This window comes from Zeus faber (assembly GCF_960531495.2).
Source record: "Zeus faber genome assembly, chromosome: 17".
In the NCBI taxonomy this organism is placed as follows: Eukaryota; Metazoa; Chordata; class Actinopteri; order Zeiformes; family Zeidae; genus Zeus; species Zeus faber.
Window position 1 is genome coordinate 5,135,063 of NC_137204.1, and position 25,923 is coordinate 5,160,985.

Genomic DNA, 25,923 nt, shown 5'->3' on the forward strand with positions numbered 1-25,923 from the left:
CTTTGATAACTCCATCACATGAAATACTAAAGATAATACTTTATTAATTCCCCGGAAATTGAAATTCAGGTGTTACAGCAGCAAACTAGTGCAAGTCAAGAAAGGGATAAAAAATAAATAAATGAATTTAAAGAATAAAATAAACGTAAATTGCGAAGGAAAAACGATAACACGCGTATAAGGTCTATGCTACTCTGTAGAAGTTTCAATATATTATGGCTTATACTGCTTAAATGCTGATTTTATTGAAACAAATAACTCAAATGGCCTCATTATACAAGGAATTTAAACATTAATAAAGAGTTGTTATTTATTTATTATGCATATATATACGCAGCACTTGAATAATTGAACGCGAATATCAGCAGAACAAACAGAAAACGCGAAGGGTTCTTATAGCTTTTTATTGCGCACATGAGATTATATCTCTGAAAGCAACGAGCCGTTGTGCCAGTGCCCCGTCTGCAGACCACCAGGTGTCACTGCGTTCTCCGTTTCCCCCAAAGCTTCACGGGACTTCGCCTTCCCATCACTGTTCAATATAACTTGATCAATATTTTTCATGGCATGCCGTGGCTGCAATAAGTAACTCGGGTAATGGCAGGTAATAGCCGATGGCCGACATATAAACAAACAAAAGCACACAGCGCGCTCACGGCGGAAATTTCTTCCGGCAGGGACGGCGAACGTTGGGTGAAGTCTTCAAGGGACACGATATGTATAATTCGAACGATTGAGACTTTTCAACAATAACCATAACCATTTAGACTGTTCATGGGAAAGTTCAGACGAGAATAAAAAGGACACTCCACGTGGAATTTCAAAGTTAAGGCCCTTCAAAAAAAAAGTTTATTTGTCAGATGCTCAGTATAACACAGGGTCATTCTGTGAGATTCTTGTGACAAGCCAAGCGACAACTACGTAAAAGGTGTTAGAAGATATTCAGTTGTTAAAAAGAAAAGTCTACATAATAATAAAGAAAAACACAATAATAGAACATTAGTAACAGTATAGGGGAATGTAAAAATGGGGAATATGTCATGTATTCTGATGGTTGTAGACAGCGTATGACTGGACAATAAGAATATGAATAAAGTGGAGGTGTGCCGATGAATGGGTCATTTACAATGAATGTGCAATTGACAAGAGCATATGTAAAATTGTTCATATGTCATCAATATGATCAGTAGCTTAGTATTGCTGGTTAAGGAGCCTGATGGCCTGGGGGATAAAAACTGTTTGAGTCTGAATCTTTAATTGTCACACAACACACCACACTACAACACATGCATACACACACACACACACACACATGCACATGCTTTGGATGGTGGCTGGTGAAATGAGGCCTCTGCGTTTAACCCATCCTGTCTTGTCCTTCCTCCGGGGGGGCAGCCAGGAGCAGTGCCCGGGGACCTGGTACCACCTACCATCCTTACTGATGGTAGGTGGAGGAAACCCCATGTGAGTATGGGGAGAACATGCAAACTCCACACAGAAAGGCTCCTAATTTGGGAGATAACCCGTCAGAGCACGGGGCAAACAGCGCCCCAGGCGGGAATCGAACATGAACCTGCTCCTGTAACGTCTACCAGACAGCAGCAATGTCCATAGCCTGGGTGGCTATAGTCCTTTATTATTATCCATGCTTTTCCAAGGCATTGTGTGTGTTAGATGCCTTCATGGAGGGGAGCTGGCAGCCGATGATGCCCTCTGCTGTCTTCACCACCCTCGCTAATCATGGTGCTTAAAGGAGCACTACAGGAGGACTTTTCTCCCTGCTGCAAGAGACCTCTTCCTTTGGCTGGCTTGATCTGGGTGATCTGATTCAGACAGTGGAGGGATGTTAAAATCTATTCTGCAACAAAGCATTATAGCCATTATGTTTCCACCCTGGTACACACAGTGTACATATCGTTAAAAAATAAATAAATATATATATATATATATATATATATTACACACACATACATACATACATACATATACACAAACACACAAAGTTGCAAAACCTCGAAATTGCACGAAATTTAACCACTGCCAGAATGTGAATTGTTAATACAGATTGCTGTACAGAATTTCCCTCCGCAAAGAATAATCTATCTCTCTATCTCAGCCCTTTTGTTCGCTAGAGAAGATAGCTCACTGATGAATGTCCTTCATATGTACATGGTATTTCACATTTAAGTGAACGAAGTGGCAGTATTGAGCATAACCATGTTTCCCTAGGCGTTCACATTATACTCACCTACCAGACAAATATGGAGGAAAAAAGCCGCAACTACCAAGCAAGTCATAAAAAAATATTTTTAGAATAACAAAGGTCATTTTATTTGTGTAACATTTGCGTCCTCCCAAATTGGTCCACCCGCTGACAGATGAGACAAATGTATTACTTTTGGCAACAAATGAGGAGAATCTCTCTTCGAATAGTCTTCAATGTTTCCTTCGTCTTTCTTTGAGACGTGTACAATATAAAAACAGATAATCCACAATCACACAATCGCTTTTCGTTGAGTTCCACCGTTTTCTTCACCCGGGCCGGATAGGTCGGATAAGTGCAGAGGTCAGACACTTAGAAGCACCTAAATCTGTTCTGACCATTGATGTAATTCCATTGTAATATCAGAACATTTGTTGTATTTTACGATACAAAGGTGCCCTGCCTTCTCTCAAAACAAGGTATTTCACTTCCCATAGTTTGCGTGGTTCGCTGGATGATTGGCATTTGATTCAACCAATAGGAGCAAAGGATGTGAAGGCGTTAAGCCAATGGCAAATTATCGGGCGGAGCTTAAAGCACAGTTAACGTAGGCTATACGTTGTTGGTAGGAAGAAGAAGCCGATTCTGGAAGCCATTACGTTGCGCACATCAATTGAGTAAGTCCTACTATTTTTGCGTACAATACGCACAATTATCTTTCCAAAACCCTCAATTATTCTATTATGGCCTCGCTCGCGAAAAAGAGGAAAATGAATTTTTCGGAGAGAGAGGTGGAAATTATTGTCGAGGAAATAGAGAAACAAAAGCATACACTCGTTAACCACTTCAACGCTGGAGTCACCCACATTGCGAAGAATAATGCATGGGTGGAAATCCTTAAAAGGGTGAACGCGGTAACCACCTGTCCGAGAGAGCTGGCAGAGGTGAAGAAAAAGTGGTCCGACATGAAGACGGAAGTTCGCCGCAAAGTGGCCCAAGCCCGGGCTGCGATTGAGGGGACCTCGGTGGACTGCGCTCCGGTTCCCGTCATCCTCACGGCCATGCAGCAGAGAATATGTAACCTCCTGGGGGAGGCGACCATCATCAGTTTGCCGGCGGGGGACTCGGATGCTGAAATAACTTTGCCCGTCACGATGAACACGGCCACTACCGTCACACTTACGGAGAGTAAGTTTATCAAACTTTTAGGGACAGGTTATATTATTGAGATCGCAAGTTTAAAATGTTTCACAAACATTTAAAAGCAAACAACTCAAAAAAACGGTTAAAGTAATTTGAATCCGCTAGAACGTAGAAATTTGTAATATTTTTCTTATTTTTTTTTTTTAAATGCATTATTTGTCCAAGTTGTCTGCAGTAGTCAATTAAAACTAAACAAATACTTTCTAAACTATGATTGAGTGGATAAAAATATTAAATACTTCTCTTGTCAATGCACATTCTGTTAATAAACAGTTTATGTTTATGCAGCTACAGTTTCGTTACAGGGTCTAAAATAAGCTGCAATTCAATTGCAAGAAGTCCATGTCCTTTCATTGCAGTGGAACTAGACATTATCAGTCTTGTGGGTATTCATGGGTATTAATTTAGCCAACTAAGAGGTTTATGCCAATCTATTCACTGGGTGTCTATATATTGTTTATACCAGATATTGAACCTTGAAAAAAATGAATTGAACGTTCAGCCCTGCATTATGTGACACTTTTTGCCTGGATTCATTCATTTATATCGTGTTTGGCTTGAAAAGTGACAACAATTATAACTGCAAATCACAGGACATTCAAATTTGAGAACTCTTCATACCCCCAAGTTTAACCCAAAACAAAAATGACAAAGAAAACATCTGTTGCGCATAGAGTTTAGAAAAAGAATACAACTTTATAGTGAGTGGTCAATTTATTTATTTATTTTTTTTATCCATGAACTCATTCAGCTCTTCCAACTGGAGCAGCCGAACCAGCATGTGATGAAGATAAACCACTGACTGGTAAGTCAGTTAGTACTCCATCCTCCCAACAATTAAATTAAATGCCCAATATGTATGAAAAAAACCAGTCATTAAATGCAATGTAGCCATCTGTTTTCTATTCCAAATATCATAATTTTCATGGAATTCAAAATCTTCAGGCTTTAGCTGTCAAGGGTACAATATGTAACTTTTCCGCATCAAAATTTCTAAGAGTGACTAGATCTATGTTATATATTTAGTTGAGTTGTGTACTTAATTATCCCAAATGTTTTCAACAATTTTCGAACCCAGAGAAATAAAGATAACGATCCATTTCATTAGGTTGCCTGTCAATGGCGTCATATCCCCTTTCCTCCCCTCTACTTGCTATAAGTTCTGGGGCAACACGGGGAACACCGGATGATACGTCAGAGAGTGAGGAGAGGACTAGACAAAGTAGTTAACGTTAGCTAGCCACTGTACTGTAATATTATTTGTATTGCTCCACTATTACTCTACTAACTATTGTTTGGTGGAGCACAATTTTTTTCTTTGCCGTTTGCTGGGCATTCTGTCACCGAAGCTGTCCCCGCAAAGCGCAAACGTATGGATGAAGTCACCAATTCCCATGATCCCACGCTACTTCACAACATCATCAAACTTGTCTTTTGATTTGTTTTTTTCAATCAAAGATATATTTCTAGTTGCAGCAGTTAATTTATGTTCCATCTGTCCTCGTTGGTTCATAGATAGATGATAGATAGATGATAAAAATCCCCCTAATATAAATATTAGCTACCACCAAGTATTCCGCCAAATTATGTTGTTATGGGGCGTTGCTGTTCTCTGTCTTCTGTATAAAACGGTAAATCTGCAATTGCTGCTGCGGTTCAAAAATGAGCTCTATGAAAACAAACAAAAAGAACAGCCAATATTAAAATGACCATGTCGTTCAGTGAATACTGAGTCATGTATGGTCTGGGGAAATGGGCAAATGTACAAAAGTAACCTGATGAACATCTTTCCTTGTTCCTGTTCCTCGACTAGCTGAGACCACCTACCATACCCTCGAGGAGGGTGGTGTAGTAGAGTACTGCACCACCACCGTGGGTGATGCCGTTCCCACTGTTGTTACTGCTGTGGAGACTCCAGTGGAGATGCTGGCCTCTGCCTCCGCCTCCCCTCCACTGCCCCAGGGCCAGGCCAAGCCTCAGGAGCTCAAAAGCCGCATTGCCCTCAACTCAGCCCGCCTCTTGCAGGAACAAAGGGTCACCAACGTGCATGTGCGGCAGATTGCACAACATCTCGAGGGCCAGAACGAGCTGCTCCAGATAATGAGGCGATCCCAAGAGGCACAGGCGTATGCCCAGGAAAGACAGGCGCAGGCTCTCGAGGGCACCCAAGCCGCTCTTCTGGCCCTAGTACAGATGCTCCGGCCAGCACTGAAGGACCTGCGCAAGTTTTTGCAAAGCGGAACGGAGCCCCCCAACTCTGGCAGCAAAGCGGCAGGAGGCACTACCGAAGGGTTGGGCACAGAGGAACAGATGAGGTCCAAAGCCTCTCTACCATCACAGCAAATGGATGAGACACAATAGGAGTGTATGAACAAGACAGAACACATTTGCGGAGGGGTTGTATGCTGCCCGTTGAGTCTAATTCAAGCGCAAACTGGGCAGAACCAGGGAACGCAAAGAATTGTCTCAGTTTATGACCCAAATGGGTTTATCTGGTCCACTCTAAATCATGATATGATTTTCTTTGTAAATACGCCAGAGACTGTTAAACACCTTGTTAACTGTTATATGAATTTGATCGAGCTTTTCTCCAGGGAAGTCGAAGATGTGATGGCTGCTTCGGGGATTATTATAAAAAAAAAAATGTTTTATACCCGTCTGACAGTAAACGGCCGGGCAGTTGGCGTTGTTATTTGACAATTTTTGTGAACGTTATTCTAGGTGAGGCTCATATCCCCTGGTTCCAGATTTTCATATTTCCGCCGACTTCCTTGTCCATGGATGGCACCGGTAGCTCTCATGGGTGAGTATTGTTGCATTGGTTCAGTCCGCGATGTGGGCTTGCCAGCAATGGTCCAACATTTGTATGTTTTTAAATGTTTCAGCCATGCTGGATGTTTCTGTTGCCACTGGCTTGGTCCAGTGGAGTCCCGACCACTAATGGTCTTATGGGTTCAGTCAACATTGACTCTGATGTTGCTACTATAAGGCCGTAAAGTACACACTGGAACTGTCAACGAGATATTGAATTATTTGTGGTCTATTCACAGGAACCCATATTGTGAGGTTTCGGTGTTTTTTTCCATCCGACACTTAAATACTGAGGGCATTTTTATTTTAATTGTATTTATTTTTTTGGTCCTTTAAAGCCAAGGTTGGTGTTTTAAAAATAGGGGATGAGGGAAAGATTCCAACTGGGAAGTTCTGCAGTGAAGATTCAGTTGCTCCTATTTAGCATAATAATAAATCACCATAATCCCAAATGGTTTGTGAACAGAGGATTTGCAGATGCCTCAATATGGACAAGCTAAATTCGACTATTGACTCCCTTTTTTACTTTATTTGTATTTTTTTTCCTGACTTTCATAATGTACCCCTTTGCTGCTGAACGTAACTTAAAACATTTGGTGAGGAGAATTTTTTTTTTCCCCCCTGATCAAAGTGTGATTGTATATTGGTTCCACCTTTTTTGAAATGCAATTTGAGTCATATAAAATGTATATATTTTTAATAAATTATTTCTGCTGAATTTACCAATAAAGAAATCTGGAATGGATTTTCTTTAAAGGAAATTACTTTACCGTTCCTTTTCTATTCCAATTTAAAAAAAAAAATAATAAGACTGTCTGGTGCCTAAATGCACCCAATGCATTTGGATAGCCTAGATTGAACGTGATGGATTGTACTCTTGACTTCATTCTTCATTTCATAAATCCATATAGAAATGGAGGTCTAAGATTTTCTCAAACATGGAACAAGGAGCAACTTTGGTGGTACACTGTCGTGTGTGTGTGTGTGTGTGTGTGTGTGTGTGTGTGTGTGTGTGTGTGTGTGTGTGTGTGTGTGTGTGTGTGTGTGTGTGTGTGTGTGTGTGTGTGTGTGTGTGTGTGTGTGTGTGTGTGATGAATACGTGCTGTGTGAGTCGAGAAGTGGGGCTTTCTAGTTGTATCGTCATTCAACCTGTGGGGGGCAGCAACACGCGACAATTGCGTTTGGGAAGAGTAGAAGAAGAAAAAGGAGGAAGACGTTGGGTGTCAAGTAATATCGGTAAAACATGGTAAGATATGGCACAAACGACATAATTTAATTGAAATACATCACTACATACACGTAACTGTACATGTATTAGGTTGTATTGATGTGTTTCATGTTAATTTATCAATGTATCAATTTTATTTGCGGAACGTGAACCGACTAATAATTCGTAGTGTGGTTTGTGGCTAATTTCGATTGATTTCTTTAATTTTGTTGAGGTCTTGCAAATTGCAGCGAGTGGAATTTAGGAGGCTAAGGAATTGGCCCAATAAGATCTCACAGGGTTTTTTTTTTGTTGTAATTTAACCGAAAATAAACATAACTAAGATATAATGGTATTTCTTCCTGTCAAGTTAACTGAAGCTGCTTCAAGATTAATCCGTCCATTGTCGAGCCTTAAAAATCTATTTAGATCAGTTTTATAAAAGCCGGTCACATCAACTATCACACAATTTGCGGTATTACTATTGGAAAAGTCACTATCATATTTTGTTTGCCTATGCCGAATTCTGAAATCCCAAGTAGCTGCCTATACAAATCCGCACCGCCTAGCGTTTTTGGGGGTATTACAACAACAACGTTTTACCGTGTGCGTATGTCCATTTATAAAAGTTCAAAAACAAATCCAAGGGTACCAAAAGTAGATAGATGTTGTCAAATTTAATATAAAGGTTGTTGAATTCAATTTTCCAGTCCTGGTACAGTCCCTCGGTGCACTTTTATTTGTTGGCTTGTTTGTTTGTTTGTTTATTTTTTATTAAAATTGCACTCTATGTTTAGCTTTTCTCTGGCTTTTGTACTGCCACTTACTTTTTGACAACCCCCACACATGTGCTATGCTGAATTTTGTTTTTGTTGTCATGAAATGTTATATATGTCTAATCAGTTTCTGTGTGTTTAGGCTACGGGCACCGACCAAGCAGTTGGCATGAGCCTGGTTGTCTTCAGCCTGATATTATTTACATACTACTCTATTTGGGTAATTATCCTGGTAGGTATTATAAGTTGATCTAAAATTGTAGTCCATAGACAAATCATTTGTACAATAAGTTGCTCGATAAAATTAGATACATTTTGCATTTGCTTTACTTATAACTTGTTATTTCGAGTGGCCAAATTAACCATATATGGTTAATTACAATGACTGAACTAAGAATGTTCTGTCACATAAACCAAGGGATCACTAGTCACACACAAGTTTGTGTATGTCTCAGTCTTTGTTTGAGATGCCGCACACCATTATTTTTTTGCCAGTGTATTACATTTAATTTATTTAATTGACAAAATTATATGAGAAAATATGCTAAAGAGACTCCACACAATCTTAACTTGTAATCGAAATTCTTTTGAGCTAAATTATGTTTCATATTTTTTTGAGCTTCCAGTTCCCCTACAGTGTGTCTGTCGACACACTGTAGGTGTAGAAAAAAAATCACACTGTTTTCAAAACAGCTTCCAACTGTTAACAATGTAAGCTGTTGATGACCTCCATAAAAGATCAGTGGCTACATCTAAAATTCGCATCGACACACAGTATGATGTCAGACCAAGACTGGTGACTGGTAACGATTTAATTCTGTATTGAAAACTGATTTTTGCGTTATCAACCATATCTTCCAGCTGACTCGCATTAGTGACTGATTTGACCAATTAAATGGGTAAACTGGTATTGTCCAGAGCTGCTCTACATCTGCCGAAGATAAATAGAGGTTTTATTTTAAAAGTCCATTGAATAAAGTTAGAAAGTGTTGAAATTACAGTTTTACAGAATGAAACCCCAAACATTTGTCAGTGACCCAGATAACGATGTAAGAAAAGTCACTAGCTCAACCTTTGCAGTGGATTTTTATTAATTTATTTTTTTTACATTTTAACTTCGGGCTCCAGTATTTGCTGCAATTTTGAAGAAGCTTCCAAGAGGCACCGATAACTCAGTGTTTTGTTTTTTTTGGCCTGTTTATGCCATGGGGTTATGTAGTATTATGTTTTAGTAGAAATGTTTTTACTTTGTTTTATACAGGTTAAGCATTGTGAAAAAAATAATGTTCTATCCTGTGATTTTCCAGCCCTTTGTAGATTGTGATCATGTGCTGCACCACTATTTCCTTCCCCGGGAATACTCCGTCATTCTGCCTGGTATTGCTGCTGTAGTACTTCTCCTATGTATTGGTGAGTAGGCACAACAATTAAAAATATATAACCACACTATAGGGTCATTCATGCTGAAATTGTATATTTTAGCAATGTCATGCAACTAATTTCAGATAATAGTGTCAACGCCTCTTCAAAAGTTACATACTTACTTAAAAGGTAAACATACTGACCAGGTTGTGTCGTTATTTTTATTGTACCTTCAACTATTCTCAGTGTCAAATGAGAATTTGAGGCTCTGAAATTAACAAAATTGGCATTTGGTGAACCACACTTTTCTATATAAAATTCAACTCCATGTTTGTTTGTTTTCCATAGGGACTTTCATTGCAGTCGTCATGTGGAAGAGTCACAAACCGAAGAAGGTGGACTAGGCTCAGACTCTTGGAATGGTTACTCCAGTGCGGTGGTTTGGAGTGAACTTGGCCTGGTGCAGGTTCTCTATAAACCTCTTTTTGTCACCACCGTCCTCATTCCATCTGGTGTTCAGGAAAACCAAAAGTCATGATTCTATAACTTTTCAATTCTCTTTAACAAGGTTTTTTACTGTTCGATTTTCAGTTCTACCAATTATAAAATGCATCTGGTTATTTAAAATAGCAGGTTGTAAAGTTGCAGATTGCAAAAAACTGAATACTCCCCCCTCACCCCTTCCTTTCCAATGATGTAGGAGAAGCTACGGTGGCTACAAGCTAACATTTGCAAAATTTGCATGTTAAAAACCTATTCTAGGCTATTTTAGTCTGAGATGGCATTAGCAGGATACATATTTTATTATCCGTTTGCAGAGTCAAAGAATGGATAGACCACATGGTAACGTTATGGAGGTTAGAGGGTGAGGAAGAGCCAGTATTTGGTTTGTCCATTCTCGGCTACTGTAGAAACATGGCCGTGCAACCAGGCACCCTCCATGGAAGGGGACCCGCTCCATATGCGGGTATGAAGGGCTCATTCCAAGTTAACAAAAACACATCAGTTCTTATTTTCATGGGATTATACACTAGTTAAAACATACTTCAGAATCATAGACTCTATTTCTTTCAAGTCCATTCTGTTAGATTCCACTAAATTCTACACACTGGTCCTGTAAAGGTCTCATAATGTTCCAATTTCCGCAATATTATTCCACAAAGCTAACTTAATATGTTAATGTGTTTTTTATTTTTATTAATTGTTTTATTCCACAACTAATGAATATTACCTTTGTGGAATATTAGTACAGAAATCAGTAGAGACATTTCACTGACCAAGCCAGGCAATGTCCAGGGGGCAATTTAAGCAAATTATGTCTAAACAGATAATTTTCTGCAATCCAGAATCTACCACAGACCTCGAGAAATATTGAAATGTGTTCATTTTGAAACAGAATGTGCCAATGATTTGACATTCTCTTCAATCCTTCACACAACATAACAGAATTTAACTTTGAAAGTATTTGGATCAAATGATGGGTGACTTTTTCTTCCATTAATAATAAATCTTTTATAGATTTATTTTATTTGCCATTTGTTCATATCCCCTCGCACTCGTAGTCTTTGACCCTACCATGCCACTCTTTCAAACCCGACTACAGCCACATAATGGAAACACAAAAAAACCCCATGGCCCACGTAGAAGGGTTGAGGCCCCAACCTCCCAAACAGTGCTGGAGTGGGTGTCATTTAAGGATTTATGTAACTTAATTTAAACTACGTCAAGCTGCTTGTGCATTAGGTTAGGACAGTGTAGTCAGACATTAATTTTCTCAATTAATTAAGAGTCACTGTGTGGCCTGCTAGGTCCCAGGAAACTTGCACACTCAGACTTTATATCATATCAATGAAATTATGTGGGCAATAACTTGGATCAAATATTTCAGGAGCGAGCGTGTGTGTGCATGCGTGCGTGCTGGGGCAAGGGGGCATATGCAAGGGGTAAGGGTGCATATAACAATACGAAATTGATTCTTTGTCAATACAAATCTTTGCTTGTAAAAATGAGTTTGGTCTCTTTTCAGTGTGTGGGGGGGAAAATCTGATCTTAAACTTCATTCATCTTAAACATTTGTTAGTAGGCTGGTAGGTAAGGCGGTTGGCCTGCAGTGCAGTTATTGTTCAGTGTAAAAGGTCAAACTGATTACAGAATACTGACGGTTTGCATTATGTGGAAGGCAGAATTTTAAAAGGAAAAAAAAAAGTGTAAAAATAGTATTTGGGGTGGTTTTGAAAGCTACGTGGTCCCCAGACAATATTACGGAATATAGGACCATGTTGACAGATGTGTAGGAGAGCCCAAAGTTGTAGTGGTGGCAGTTTTGGCAAGCTGTTTGAGCATTTATTCATTTTTTCAAACTAACTGCAATTCTGATCGAACCAGTTGTAAATCTACTCTTTGATGTCAAACAAACATTCTTGATATCAAGAACTGAATTATTTTATCAATAAATCACTTTTTTGATATCAAGAAAAAAACATTGATAAGAATTAAATTAAATTCTTGATACTCTGCTCACAAAAAGTTAGGGATATTCCGCTTCCGGGTGAAATTTCAAGATGAACCTAAAATGCACTATAACCTTTACAGGTGAACTTCATTTGATCTTCTCTAAACTTTTGAATGCACATGTCCAACTGTTCAATGTTTCAGTACTTTTTGTACAACTTGCTGTTCTCTCACAAGGAGCTGAACGGCAAAATTCACAACAGGTGTTTGATCCATGAATCGACCAATACATTTCCTGCTTCAATTAGAATTGGTATTTAAACAGTCCTCTTCATCATGCTGTTCACATTTTGACATCATGAGACCAAGACGACACCTAACAACTGATCAACAGAACCTCGCCATAGCGAGGCTTCAAACAGGATGTTCTCAGAGGGAAGTGGCCACTGAGCTTAGAGTGTCACAGAGTGTCATCAGCAGGTTGCAACAGAGATACAGAGAGACTGGAAGAGTCACAGAAAGGCATAGAAGTGGACGTCCTTTGGCCACATCCCACACTGATGAGCGCTTCATTGTGAACAGTGACCTGCGGAACCAGATGATGAATGCCACTCAACTCCAGGCACATTTAAGGGAGGTGAGAGGCACCCCAGTGTCAAGTCGGACCATTCAAAACAATCAGTGTGGTCTGCGTGCTAGACGACCTGAAGTACCTGACCACACCACCAGGCACAGGCATCATCGTCTTGCATGGGCCAAGGAGCATTTAGGCTGGACGAGGGACCAGTGGGCCTCTGCTGTTCTCTGATGAAAGTCGATTCACGTTGAGCAGAAATGATGGCTGCCAATGATGTTGGAGGCGTCAAGGAAAGCTCTATGCATCAGCCACTTTTGTGACCAAACGAGCCTTTGGTGGTGGTGGTGTTACAGTGTGGGCAGGTGTGTCTAGTCAATACAGAACTGCCCTACACTTTGTGAATGGTACAGTGACAAGCCCACACTACCTGAATAACATAATTAATCCAGTCATTATGCCCCTGCATGAAAAACACAGGCTTAATTTCATCTTCATGGACGACAATGCTCCAGCTCATCGAGGTTGCATCATTATTGAACGGCTGCTGGAGCCTGGGGTACCTCAGATGCAGTTGCCTGCGCTTTCTCCAGACCTCAATCCCATAGAAAACCTATGGATCAGCTGAGTCACCGTGTAGAGGCTCGTAACTCTGTGCCCCAGAACCTCAATGACCTGAGGACAGCCCTTCAAGAAGAGTGGGGTGCCAGGCCTCAGCAGACAATAAGTCGACTTGTGAACAGCATGAGAGGTCATTGTCAAGCTGTAATTGATGCTCAAAGGGCACATGACAAGTTATTGAGACATTGACATTTTTTGTTGTGGTATACCCACCGCTGTTGTTGGCTTTTGTTTCAATAAATTGTTTGAGATGAGGAAATCACTATTGCATGCTTCTGCTTAAATGCCCTACTTTCATGATATAATATAACTGTAGCGTGAACTTTTTATTTTCCATAAATTTCACCCGAAAGCCAAATATCCCTAACTTTTTGTGAGTAGTGTACCAGTAATGTTATTTCTAGATATCAAAGATGCAACTTTAACTAGTTATTTAACTTATTTGGTGGGCGGGAGCAACAGCAGGATGTACATAGGTGACTAGGGCTGGAATCACAAACAATTACATTACATTACATTACATTTAGTCATTTAGCAGACGCTTTTATCCAAAGCGACTTACAATTGTTCAAACACCGACGGACGCAGCCATCAGGAGCAATTAGGGGTTAAGTGTCTTGCTCAAGGACACTACAGCATGCTAGCAGGAGGAGCCTGGGATCGAACCAGCAACCTTTAGATTACTAGACCACCAGCTCTACCGCCTGAGCTACCATCCCCACCAATTCAACACAATGGGAGACATCCCGTGCCAAATTCAAAGAACAATCAAGCGAATAGTTTAGTTCAATCAAGGATTTGGAAGACATTGTGAAACGCGGGCAGTTAATTCATTAATAGCGAACTTGCACTAAAAATTATCTTAAAAATAAAAAAAATTGAGACCTTGCAATCTATTAAAAGCTGCCAGTTAAAATGACCGATGTTCTTTGTTTGGTAAAGATTTAAAATCTCCTCGAGCCGCAGTAATTTCACCATGCACACGGTTAAAAACATTTGAATTGTCCAGTGAGCTTGTGGACCCATGTCCTGGTCCTTGAGTCGTCTTGAGTGTGTCCCCCTCATATCCGTTGCCTGTGAGGCAGCTGTCAGGCGGTTTGTCAATCAATGCTTACTATTGTGATATCAACTTTTCAACATTTACTCAAAATTACAATACTGATATCAAGTATATGAGTTGCTGATATCAACAATTCCAATTTTGATATCAACAATTTCCAGTGATCATAACTAAAAAGTAATTCAAGATATCGGTATTCATGGAAAGCCGTTTGAGCATTTATTCATTTTTTCGAAGTAGTTGCAATTCTGACTGAACTAGTTGTAAATCTACTCTTTGATATATAAAAAAAACCAACTCACTGTTGATATCAACAATTCAATTCTTGATATAAAGTAATGGCATTGTTGATATCAACATTACCAATTCTTTCTCATCAGTTTTATAAACAACTTCCTATCTGCACAGTGTATTGTACTGCTGCTTTGCAGCAAGAAGGTCCTGGGTTCAATTCCCGCCTGGGGCGCTGTTGGCACTGCGCTCCGGTGGGTTATCTCCCGATTAGGAGCTGTGTGGAATTTCCATGTTTTCCCCGTGCTCACATGGGGTTTCCTCCATGTAAAGTAAGTAAGGACCCCCACCAAAAATATACAGAACAGGCCGCTGTATGTTGCCCACTGCTCCTGACTGCCCCCCGGTGGAAGGACAAGATGTGATAAAAATGCAGAGATCTCATTTCACCGGCCACGATTTCAAGCATGTGTGGGTGTCGCCGCATGAGTGCATGTGTTGTGGTGTGTGTGCCGTATGATAAGTTAAGAATCGTATATATTGCAATTGTGATATCAAGAATGTGAATTGTTGATATCAAAAATGTGTATTTGTATAAACAATTCGAATTGTTGTTGTCAAAAGTTGTACTCTTGATGTCAACAATTTCCATTCTTGATATCAACGTGATCTCAATTACCATTACCATACCAACAATTACCATTTTTAATATCAACAATTCGAATTGTTGTTATCAACTGTGTTTTTTTATATATATCAAAGACGATTTACAACTAGTTCAGTCAGAATTGCAACTACTTGGAAAAACGGAATAATTGCTGCTTGCAATAGGCAGAGATGTGGTGCACCCAGCACACGGAGAGAGGACAGACCAGCACCGTCATCTGGGAACGGAAAATGCGCTGACCGACACCGAGCGAGGAGGGAATCGGAGCCAACGGAGGTAATTACAGGCGTCATTATTCTGCCTTTAATGAAATGCAAGTCTGCGGAGCTAGATGTTGTTATTCAATACCAATAGGGATATATTTTCCCCATTCTCGCTAGCCACTGTTAAATCCACAGCATGGTAAAGGGAAGTTGTTTGAGAATAGGGATGCACAAAAAAATTGGATCGGAATTATGTGTCACTATTAGAGTGAGTGACCGTGGTATTTTAACTTGTGAGTGAAATAAAAAATAAAAGCAGCCTAGTTGCGGCAAATGGCAAAAAAAACAACTAAATATGTCTTAAAAGCATTTCATTTAGACAGTTCTACGATTTTTCATAACGAACCAGCTCATCATTACATCCGGGGTCTTGGAAGTAAAAACTACATGTCGCTTCACCAGTGAACTGGTATGTCGGGGGTTTGCTGTACTAATAGTATAAGCGACTGACTACTATCTTCCTAAATCAGTGCTGAGGTTTGAGGCCTACTCAAATGTAGACTATAAGCACATTGTCGAGACCTACTGTGACATCAACACAACATCTTTCAAATGAAGCCCCTGTGCTTTTATTTTTGTTTGTATCAAATTGAGGAAGAAGCTTCACTCAGTTGGGAAGTTATACTTCATTTCAGTGAACCCTGGAAGAACACAATGGAACGACCAAATTAGTTTATGAGAGCCAAATAATGGGACTTCATTGAAAAGGCGCAAGGCGGGTATAGTCAGGTTTTCTCGGCTTATGTCTTTGCGAACCCTACAGCTGTCTTGTCCTCATCCCGCACAAGCTGAATAGAGGCTGCAGAACAAACGGCCCTAGATATTCAGTTATTTTTCCTGCAAATAATGCCATTTTAAAAGCTTAGTGTCTGCAAAGCCTATAGTTATTTGGTGTTGAATCCAGCAGAGAAAGGAAAGGAGAAAAATAATAAAATCATTTGAACCTTTGATCTTTATAGAGAACGACCATCACATTAAATTGAAAGGGCGAAGTATGTGATTCAGCATCATGAGCGTATATTCACGCATTTCTGAGACCCATCCGCTGTGGGGTTTTCTGGATGAATAATATTAGGTGTAATCATTTTAATTAAGATATAAGAATATAATCGACTACAGAAGGAATTTTCTGCATTATTACCTTCCAAAACTTATTTTATGGTGTGTACTGTATTGTACAAAAAGCATAAACAGCCTAAGCAGCCTGTAGATGTAATTTTAACCATTAAAGATTTCTAGATTGGTTGCAATGGCAACAAACATATTAGATGCAGAGAAAACTGTTGTTTGAAAGCACCGGTCTCGATTTTTAGAGATGGTCTGGATGGATTATTATGCATGGCCAAACATGTTTAAAATTTTTACATTTATCGACATGGCTACACTCTCCAAGATGCAACTGTTAGTGAAAGTCTTTTGTTACTTGTATGGTAATGTATTAATGGGGAATAGTCAAGTGACAGGTTTGTCATTATCGTTAGATAGATTTTTGCTTTGAGCAATCTTGAGGAAAATCTTGGAAAATTAAGTTGTATAATTAAATGTATAATAGTGCAGCGATCATTTGAAATCTGTGTATATACCTGTGTACATTCCAAATAGAAATGTCAGCACTACCACAAAGTTCTGTGGCCAGTGGTCATTGTCAACACTCTGGTACAGTAAAGAGGAAGAGATGGGGCGGTCTGAGGCAACAGTGGAAGCTGCTGGGTTTATTTGAAATTGATCAGCAACATGAGTTCTACAATCTCACCTGCATGATGAAAGAAGGCCTCAAAGCAGCCATCCAGATCACCATCGACAACCAACCAACAGTGAGTGCCTTGTTAGAGTGCCAGCATTACATGCAAAGTCTGCCGTACATGCAGTACCAGTCAATGGTTTGAGTACACATTACAACAGTAACAAATCCAAAACAAAGCATAAGGAGTTTGAAAATTGTCTCTAAATCTTAGTTCCCTTAAAATAACCCCCACTGGGCATAAAGCGGACCTATTATGCTAATTTTCAACAAGTCACCAAAATATGATTTTGAATTTATTTGCTGAAAATATGACCATTATGCATTTTAGCCATTCTAACATGCCTCTAAACCACCCTGTTCCAGGCTGGCTGTTTCTGTGGGGTGGAGCCACCCTCCTGAGGCCCCTAGTTCTATGAGCCAATGGGGTTTGAGCACAAGTTACAAGTTCTGTGAGCCATGGGTTTGAGCTTTACTTCTGGGTTCCATTGTATTTAATCCGTAAACTTTCACAGATTTCACCGTATTTCACAGATTTCACCGATTTCACCGTATCAATCCACCAAAATCAGTTTCTGAACAACTTTGAGGCGAGTAATAAGTAATCCAGTTGCTAACTCTCCACTCATATTTGATCTACAAGGCCTAATTTAAAGTTTGTTCCAACCTTCATGAGGCAAGGGCACTGCTGCACTGCCAGTTGCACCGCACAGGGGTTTTTAAGTTTCATTCAGGAAACGTTGGAAAATAAAATAAATACATCTACAGTAAAAACAATTTTTTTATTGGTTTTGTTTGAAGAAACACACAGTGGATAGCGCACCACAGCCTACAGTCTATCTTTTTTTTTTTTTTTGAGAAAGAAACAGCAGAATTATTTATGAAATACTTGTTTCCACCGTCTGCAGTTTTTTCCACAGATAGTTGGTATTAATCCCTTTTTCTTTTAAAAGATGTGTGCTGGTCTGTAAGCTAACAGAGCAGTGGCACTTGTTATTCTCCAGCAGTGCGTTGAGTTACTCAGATGGGGGGGGCGATACTAAGGCCCTAAATGATGTAGATAAGGGCTCCACATCTGAATGGCTTGTTTCATAACGTGTTTTCTGAAATACACAGCTCACAAAAAACTGACTGGGTATTATGAAAAACTCACTTTTTTAGTATGAAAAACTCACTTTTTCAGTGTGAAAAACTCACTTTTTCACTGCATAAGCACTGAAAAAGGGAGTTTTTCATACTAAAAAAGTGAGTAATAGGTCATAATAGGGCTTCTTTAAGAACAAGGCATTCAGTTAGCAACTTTAAGCAGGAAATCACCAACGTATCTTCCCAGCTCTTCTGCAGAAATTACCAGTGATGAGGGACCCTTGTCAGTTGCTCTGCTTTGACTCTTCTGTCCAGATCATCCCATACAAGTTCTATGGGGTCGAGAGACAGGGCAGGCCAGGCCATAGTCAGGTCAGATCATGACACTGTATCTTTCATGCTTGACAATGCAATGCACATGCAGAACTCAGTCGCTCACCTTTCCCTGCTTGCGAATACTCTGTAGCATCAAACATCTAATCCCAGAAGAGCCTCTTCCTTCTATTCTGGACTCTTCACAGTGGTTTCTTTGCAATGATTCTTTCAGTTAGACCAGCTTCTGTGGTCTCTTAACAGTTGCTCTGAACATCCGTACTAATAGCATTTAGCTGAGCTTATTGTCAATCACCGTTTTCACAGACTTCTAGCTTCTTAACTTGTTAACTGATCACCTTTGGCCAGCCTGATGTTCAGTCCTCATGAGTTCCACTTTCTTCAAACTGTTTGATGGTCTTGGCCAGAGCAGTAACCGATACTTGGTCTGCATTTGTCTTAAGGATTGAGCTTACTTTCTCAAAGTAAGGACAAGCTGTCTTTTTCTTTGCTTCACTGAGCAAATCAATTTTTTATTTTTTGCTCCCATACATCCAAAAATGACAAACCTGTGCAAATGCTACATATAGTTATAGTTACCATGGACCCATGAAATACAGTCTTATACAGATTTCATTTTTTTAAATGACATGGGTTTGAAACTGGAACCCCTTGGCTCTGGGTGGCCATTTCCTTGACATTTACAAAATTTCCATATTAATTAAAAAATTACATGAATTTTTCACTTGCAGTTCACTTATGATTATTTGTCTATATAAGTACACATACAATATAAGTGAATATTAACTGTTTCTAGACAGATTCATGCAGTGTAAACCATAGAAAAACCTGGTTTCAAGAAGAGGCACTCAAACCTTTGACTGGCACTGTAGACAGACCAACGGATAGATATAAGGGTATTTTGAAATTATATTTATGTTTCAAGTGGAATAATTAAGAATACATATTGCAGTGATATTCTCACCAACCAAGGTAGCTATTTTAAAATGTGATAGGTAGTTTATTTTTCATGTAACATTCCTTCCATGCAAAGCTGAAATGGTAAATCCTATCCTAAACAAGTTTGAAAGGGTGTCTGTTATGCGATGTCCACCACACTGTTGCTACTGAGCTGAATGAGAAGTCACAAGGCAGTTATACACACTGCCATATGGGACTGGTCAGCTCTAATCCCAGTGAAACATAGTCAGCTGTCTCAGCAGTTTGATGCATCACTATCCTATCTGTTGTGTCATACTTGTAGCGTACCAAAAGGACAAAACACAGACAACAGACAGGAACACAAGCGCAAATGTGTCAGCACAGAACATTATATATGTATTGCCAAACTAAAAAGATATGTTTTAGACAAGTTTTTCATCCATAATTACTGCCTACTCTTAAACCATTTTTCAACAGTGAAGTCAAGTGAATTTGTTAGGATTGTTGTAAAGTACTAACTTCTTTACTTTATTTCAGAATGAATTAGTAGATGAAGATTTCAGAATGGAGCTCACTCAAATCCATAAGGTATCCTTAAGTGTTTTGTATTATCGAAAAAGCCTCCAAACATTCTTTCATTTTTGTACTCAGTGTGTAGCTTTCCATGTGTGCCTTTGTGTGCAGGACTTTACACTACAAACATTTGCGCTCCGAGTGTTCGCCTGCCTGCGGGGCTCCTTAGGAATGACAGAGAGAGAGTACCAGCACTCACTTTGCTCCAGCAGTAGCTATCTCCAATTCATCAGTAACTCCAAGAGCAAGGCAGACTTTTTTCTGACGTGAGTTTGATGTGGCAAACCCAGTGATAAGTCAATACTAACGATGTAATGTTGACATCCATCGAAGAGCACTTCATGTGAAACACATCTGGCCAACAAGAGTGTTTTCTGTTTGATATTCTTTCTGCAGTAAGACAAATTAAAATTGTATTTTATCACATAACATAACCTCTCGATAAATGGTACGGTTAAGAGGATCTTAACCCAAGAGGTTCGGTTAAGAAATGCCATACCTTATGCCTTTAACTAGAAATCTTTGAAGGCTAATTGTATTTTGAAATTGTGTTATCCTTGTCCTAGACAAGGTGAAAATGGACTATTTTGATAAGAATTGTCAACATATAGTTTTTTCGTTCAGCAAAAAACTGCTGAATATGTCCATAATAAAACTTGAGGTATCAAATGAGCTCTCAGGAAAAAATATTCTTATTTTTTTGCTTTTAATGGTCATTAAAAAATTTCCGCCCTTCGCTTTGATGTTGTGATAAAATATGGTACTGAGTGTTGGTCTGAGACACATTCATTTCAGTGAAACCAAAAAATGATGATATATTGAATAGCACAAAAAAATAGATGGTATTGCAAGTCATTTAAGAAAGAGAATAATATAAGATAATTAGAATATGTTTCAATTTTTATTTCAGAGCAGTGGTTTATAATTGCTTAATAATTCTGTTAATTATACTGTAGTATTTATACTATCAAGCTCTATTGACTCTTATTTTGCTTTTGACTTTCTAGGAATGATAAACGCTTTTTTCTGAAAACCCAAAATAAAAGAGAGATTCTATTTCTTTTGGAGAACTTGAAAATCTACATGGAGCATCTGTCAAAATATCCTCATTCACTACTTGTCAAGTTCCTAGGTAATGTCTTTGACAAAACTACATTACCAAATAAACAGTCATTTTTGAGCCAGATCAACAAATGTCAAGATGAAAAAAATATGAAAACATGTAATTTTAATGTGTGAATAACTGATTTAACTATTTTGAATGATCTTTCTCTTTAAGGTGTTCACAGGATTAAAATTCCACACAAACAAAAGGTATTCTTCAAATTTGACCAGCTTCTCTGTGCAGCAGTTTTATGAGTTTTCACTATTATACACTTGAACACTATCTATTTTCCTTCTCCTTTGCAGAAATACTTTATTGTAATGCAAAGTGTTTTTTATCCTGATGATCGAATTAATGCCAGGTAAGCCTTTTGCACGTACAGGGTACTCTCAACACACTACAAAGCTTCATATATTGCTAGATATAGCAAACATGTGAATAATGTAATGAATTGCAAATGATCTTTCTATCACTTTCAAATGTGCAACAACAGGTGTTGAAAGTGAAATTATAGAGGTTCAGATTTAGGACACCTCAGATTAACACATTTAAAGCTAGCACCAACAAGTGATCTCAGACCAATCATTTTTTCCAAAATAAGAGAAAATATGAATTCCTACTGAAGTCCGACTCCTGAAGTCCGTTTGTGTAATTTTTCCATCCAGAAGTAGAGTCAGGTAAAAAATTCTTAAGCCATATGATGTGAGATACATCCTTTTTAAAATAGCCGAAGTCTAAATTGAGTTTCAGATTCCTGCCTTTCTTTGTTGTCGTTACTCATTCCAATGTAAATTTGCATTATCAGCACAAAACTCTTGATAGTAGTTCACACTCCTTACAAGAACAAGCGAACCTTAGCTCACCCATAATTCCTATAATTGTAGCATTTCAGCAGAAAGAATTGAAGGCCCTCCGAGTATCCCTGCATCCAGATTGTTAAAACAGCCGTGACTGAGCTTTAGAGAGTTTAATAAAAAAAGAATAATAATCTTGTCCGGTGCATGGTATTGCGTCATTTCCGGTGTCACTTCTCGCGTGTGTTTTCCTGACAAGCGGTAGTTTGGAGACTCAACAGACTGGTTGGGGAGTCCTCCTGGTGAAAGGTCTTGTAATGTGTGACCCCTGTCGCCGGTCAGTCATGTAGTGTGCAAACAACAAGTCAGGAATATTCCCCATCACAAGACAGAAAGTTGTGGAGTGTGAACAGTACAGCGATCTGATTACTTTTAAAGTCGTCAGATCTCCAGTAGTATGGCCATGGCATTAGCCACAAAAGCTTTTAATCTATGGAGATAGCCTTCTGCTGTATATCAGATCTGATAAGTCTTATCTTAAAACATATGTTTAACTTTGTTGGTCAATGCTAAAAGACATTTAATTAAATTTTTGATCTATTTGGTTGTTTTTATCTCTTAATTTCTCTCTTTATCTCTTATATCCTATTTTTCATTATTTGCCATTGTATTTTGATGTTTTTATACCCTGAAGCAACTTTGTAACAAAGCAAAACAAATCATTTTAAGAATTAACCATAGTTCCTTGGTATGTATAAATTCTGCAACTTAAATGTGTCTTTTGGTCTTAGATATGACATTAAGGGCTGTGAGGTGAGCCGTTGGACAGAGCCTGCCCCAGAAGGTAGCCAGGTTATTGTGGTTCTCAAAGACCTCAACTTTGAAGGCCAGTATATCAATCTTGGTAAGAAATTGTGTATGTAATCTTCCAAGTCAAGTGTATGTATTATGGCACATCAAAATGGCCTCACACAAAACGGTTTAAGACGACAAAATGTCTCAAAACAGTGTCAGATGGGAAAAAAGTCCACAGAAAAAATTACCTCAGTCTGTTATATAATATCTCCTGAATATTGTTAGCAAACTTTTAAACTCACTGTTATAGACAAATTAATCAATATTCAGCTTCTGCATGGCCTATTTCATGCCTCTATCTATGCCTTTATCAGAAACTGATTGTTTAGAAGAAATAAGAGATTGTATATATGACAATCTGCCTTTGCTATTTTAGAGTTCATGCCAGACGGACAGTTGGATTGAGTCTTTCCGGTTGTCAACTTCATTTGTATCTGTGCTCACCCTCTGACCCACGGACGGTTGATGACGCTACACCGGTGTCGCTTGAATGAATGACTTCCAGTCGCTTTTGTCTATTTTGTTGCATTGTTTGTTGTATTGTTATGTGAACGGGGGCTAGGTGTGAAAATGGCAACAGACACCACTGTCATGGACAAAATGGCCCAGACAGTACAGCCAGAGACCTAACAGCCTCTGATAAAATGGCTGCAGACAAAACCGCCTCAAGCCACAGAGAAAACAACCTCAGCCAAAATTCCTTAACGGCCTCAGCTGAAAGGCAGCCTGACAAAACAACCACAGACAAAATGGCCACAGACAAATCTGCATCATACAAAATGGCCTGAACCTCAGGCAAAATGGCCTCATACATGTATAGTACAGCCACAAGTAAACCTTGCCCCTGCATGCACATTTTGTTGCATCAGGGTGCATCACTAATAAGTTTGACATTTCTATAATAGACATTCAGAATTTCTTGCCTTTCTAAGATCAATAGTTCTCTGAAAACAGAACTCATTGCGGGCCAAGGCCATTTGACTGAGGCTGTTCTGTCTATGGCCTTCTTTTAGGTCATTTGGCTGTGGCGTATTTTCTTTACTGCGTCTTTCTCTTCTGTTTGGTGCTCGCCGCTGTCTTTTTGTCATTTGTCACCTTAACTTTGCTGGAGCCTTTAAGGCAAAAAGTTAAATGCCTTTTTGTCTGAGGCCATTTTGTTTGAGACCATTTCTCCGTCTGAGGCCATTAAAGAGAGCAGCTAAATACATTGTTGACAGTTTTAGCCTGTTGAGCTACAGCCTTCATTGGGAGACATCATTAGTGTGGGTGTGACTTGAGTTGCCATGTGATTACATGTATTGCTGAAGCTTTGGTAGGGGTGGCTGGTTTCAAGCTTGTTATAGTGGCCAACTCTGATACTCCATCCTGGCATCAAAAGCATATTTTCCATAGAAACTCCAGGGAACTACTTGAATATTTACATGTGCAATACGAATTAACAGTATGTTTACTGAGAAAAAGATTTTTACACCTCTTGGAACTTATAATTGGCAATAAACATGGATCTAAGCGGTAGTAAGGACTGAAAAGTACTGATTTTACTTTTGATCAATGACAAACAAGCCCTGGCTTCCGGTAGGACAACTTGTTTGGTTTGATTTGAGTTTCGGTAGTAGATACGGAAAGCAAAAATAAGCAACAAATGACATGCCAGCCATGACATGTTTGATTTCATATGTTTGTGCATGTGGACAGACCAACAGCGTCCCTGGTTCCTGCGGCAGGTAGAGATTGACACCCACTTCTTACAGAGGCTCAATGTGCTGGACTACAGTCTTCTCCTGGCTCACCAACCCTTACACCACGATGAGCGTCACCAGTGTCTTTCCTTCGCTACTCTCATTATGAGAACCAAAAAGTAGGTATCATCATGGTTTAGCCATTCATGTAACATGCTCTTTAGTCATTCATGACACTTTCATCTATAGTGCCAAAAATGACCGGCTTGCTGCACATTATCCCTTACTAGCCCCTACCTAGTCCCTCCACCTCTGATCATGTAAGCTAGTCACAGCTACTAAAATACAGCTACTATCACGGTTAGGTTAGCATGGTATCTCCACTTTAATCTAAATTACAAATGACATACTAATCAAAGTGCTACAATGAATATCAGGTCCAAACCTGTGATTCTCCTGATCATAATTGTTATTGGGAAAAGGTTTCAGGCTAGACCCTTAACTCAGCCATGGCCTGATACTAAATTATTAAATGAATATCTCCACATTTTCATGTTTAATTGGACATAATACAGTATCTTACTTTTTCCACAGTACTCACTACGACCTACCTCAGTACTACACTACCTTCTTCCATCATGTCTTTTGACAGCTGCTTGTTCACTTTCAATTTAATTCACTTGCCCCTGTTCTTTGTCTTTGACCTTTCAGATCTGTGTACCCAGGGTCCAGCCCTATGCAGGCTGGTATAGCTGGTGTTCCAGGGGTTGGCCCTGAGGACGACTCTGCCTTCCTGTTTTCACAAACAGAAAGTGGCCATATGAGAAAGTCTACTGTCAGAAATGCCCCAAGTGTTGAGATCGTTCAATCTATCAGTGGGACAAACAGTGACTCAGGGGAGCTTCAGGATTTTATGGCTCATAACCGACGTCTACTGCCAAACTTCAAGAATCCACTGCATGTGATTGATGGACCCGAGCAACGGTACTTCATTGGCATCATTGATATTTTCACCGTTTACAGTTTCAAAAAGAGGCTTGAGCATTGGTGGAAGAGACTCAGACATCCAGGACAGACATTTTCCACAGTCAGTCCCCCAGCTTATTGCCTCAGACTTTGTCAGTGGGTACAGGGCCATAGCAAGTAGCCCTGAATTGAAGGCCAGGTGGAGGGGTAATTATTGGTATTAGGCTTGGTGCAACTCTGAGCAATAAAATAAATTGACAAAGATCCACAAAAGCAAACAACCTCAAGTGGACACACTTAAGCTGGTTTTACACTGAATCCGAAAATGCATCTGACAGTTGTATCCTGCCTAGCCTAGCGACCGTCAGATGACCTGTGTCTAGGGTTGTGTATATTTTCTTGCAATTTTTCAAACTTTTTCAGTTTTTCCAAAACCTGCCT

General features: G+C 39.3%; 3 protein-coding genes across 4 annotated transcripts; all 3 read left to right on the forward strand.

Annotated features, from left to right (window-relative positions):
* Positions 1–2,946: 2,946 nt before the first annotated feature.
* naif1 (nuclear apoptosis inducing factor 1) lies at positions 2,947–6,817 on the forward strand (the record flags this gene model as incomplete). Of its 2 annotated transcripts, XM_080017349.1 has the most annotated exons (3): positions 2,947–3,391; positions 4,158–4,211; positions 5,220–6,817. In XM_080017349.1, the coding sequence occupies 3 exons, from the start codon at positions 2,947–2,949 to the stop codon at positions 5,765–5,767; spliced, it is 1,047 nt and encodes a 348-aa protein (XP_079873475.1). In that variant the 3' UTR covers positions 5,768–6,817. The 2 variants fall into 2 exon arrangements, with proteins under 2 accessions (XP_079873475.1, XP_079873476.1); XM_080017350.1 differs by lacking the exon at positions 4,158–4,211.
* Positions 6,818–7,327: 510 nt separating this feature from the next.
* Positions 7,328–11,523, forward strand: dpm2 (dolichyl-phosphate mannosyltransferase subunit 2, regulatory). The gene is made up of 4 exons (XM_080018252.1): positions 7,328–7,463; positions 8,343–8,432; positions 9,508–9,610; positions 9,911–11,523. The coding sequence occupies exons 1-4, from the start codon at positions 7,461–7,463 to the stop codon at positions 9,964–9,966; spliced, it is 252 nt and encodes an 83-aa protein (XP_079874378.1). The 5' UTR covers positions 7,328–7,460; the 3' UTR covers positions 9,967–11,523.
* Positions 11,524–15,301: 3,778 nt separating this feature from the next.
* pip5kl1 (phosphatidylinositol-4-phosphate 5-kinase-like 1) lies at positions 15,302–25,923 on the forward strand. The gene is made up of 10 exons (XM_080018021.1): positions 15,302–15,442; positions 17,032–17,243; positions 20,048–20,098; positions 20,195–20,349; positions 21,091–21,215; positions 21,363–21,397; positions 21,494–21,549; positions 22,774–22,886; positions 24,533–24,695; positions 25,228–25,923. Exons 2-10 carry the CDS (start codon positions 17,034–17,036, stop codon positions 25,661–25,663), a joined length of 1,344 nt encoding a protein of 447 aa, XP_079874147.1. The 5' UTR covers positions 15,302–15,442; positions 17,032–17,033; the 3' UTR covers positions 25,664–25,923.

Excerpts from the sequence above, each read along its gene's own strand:
- dpm2 (XM_080018252.1), top strand. Across the intron at positions 8,433-9,507 it reads CTATTTGGGTAATTATCCTG|CCCTTTGTAGATTGTGATCA; the intron begins GTAGGTATTATA and ends GTGATTTTCCAG. Across the intron at positions 9,611-9,910 it reads AGTACTTCTCCTATGTATTG|GGACTTTCATTGCAGTCGTC; the intron begins GTGAGTAGGCAC and ends TGTTTTCCATAG.
- pip5kl1 (XM_080018021.1), top strand. The coding sequence starts at position 17,034 with ATGTCAGCACTACCACAAAGTTCTGTGGCCAGTGGTCATTGTCAACAC. Across the intron at positions 17,244-20,047 it reads CCATCGACAACCAACCAACA|AATGAATTAGTAGATGAAGA; the intron begins GTGAGTGCCTTG and ends ACTTTATTTCAG. Across the intron at positions 21,550-22,773 it reads GATGATCGAATTAATGCCAG|ATATGACATTAAGGGCTGTG; the intron begins GTAAGCCTTTTG and ends TTTTGGTCTTAG.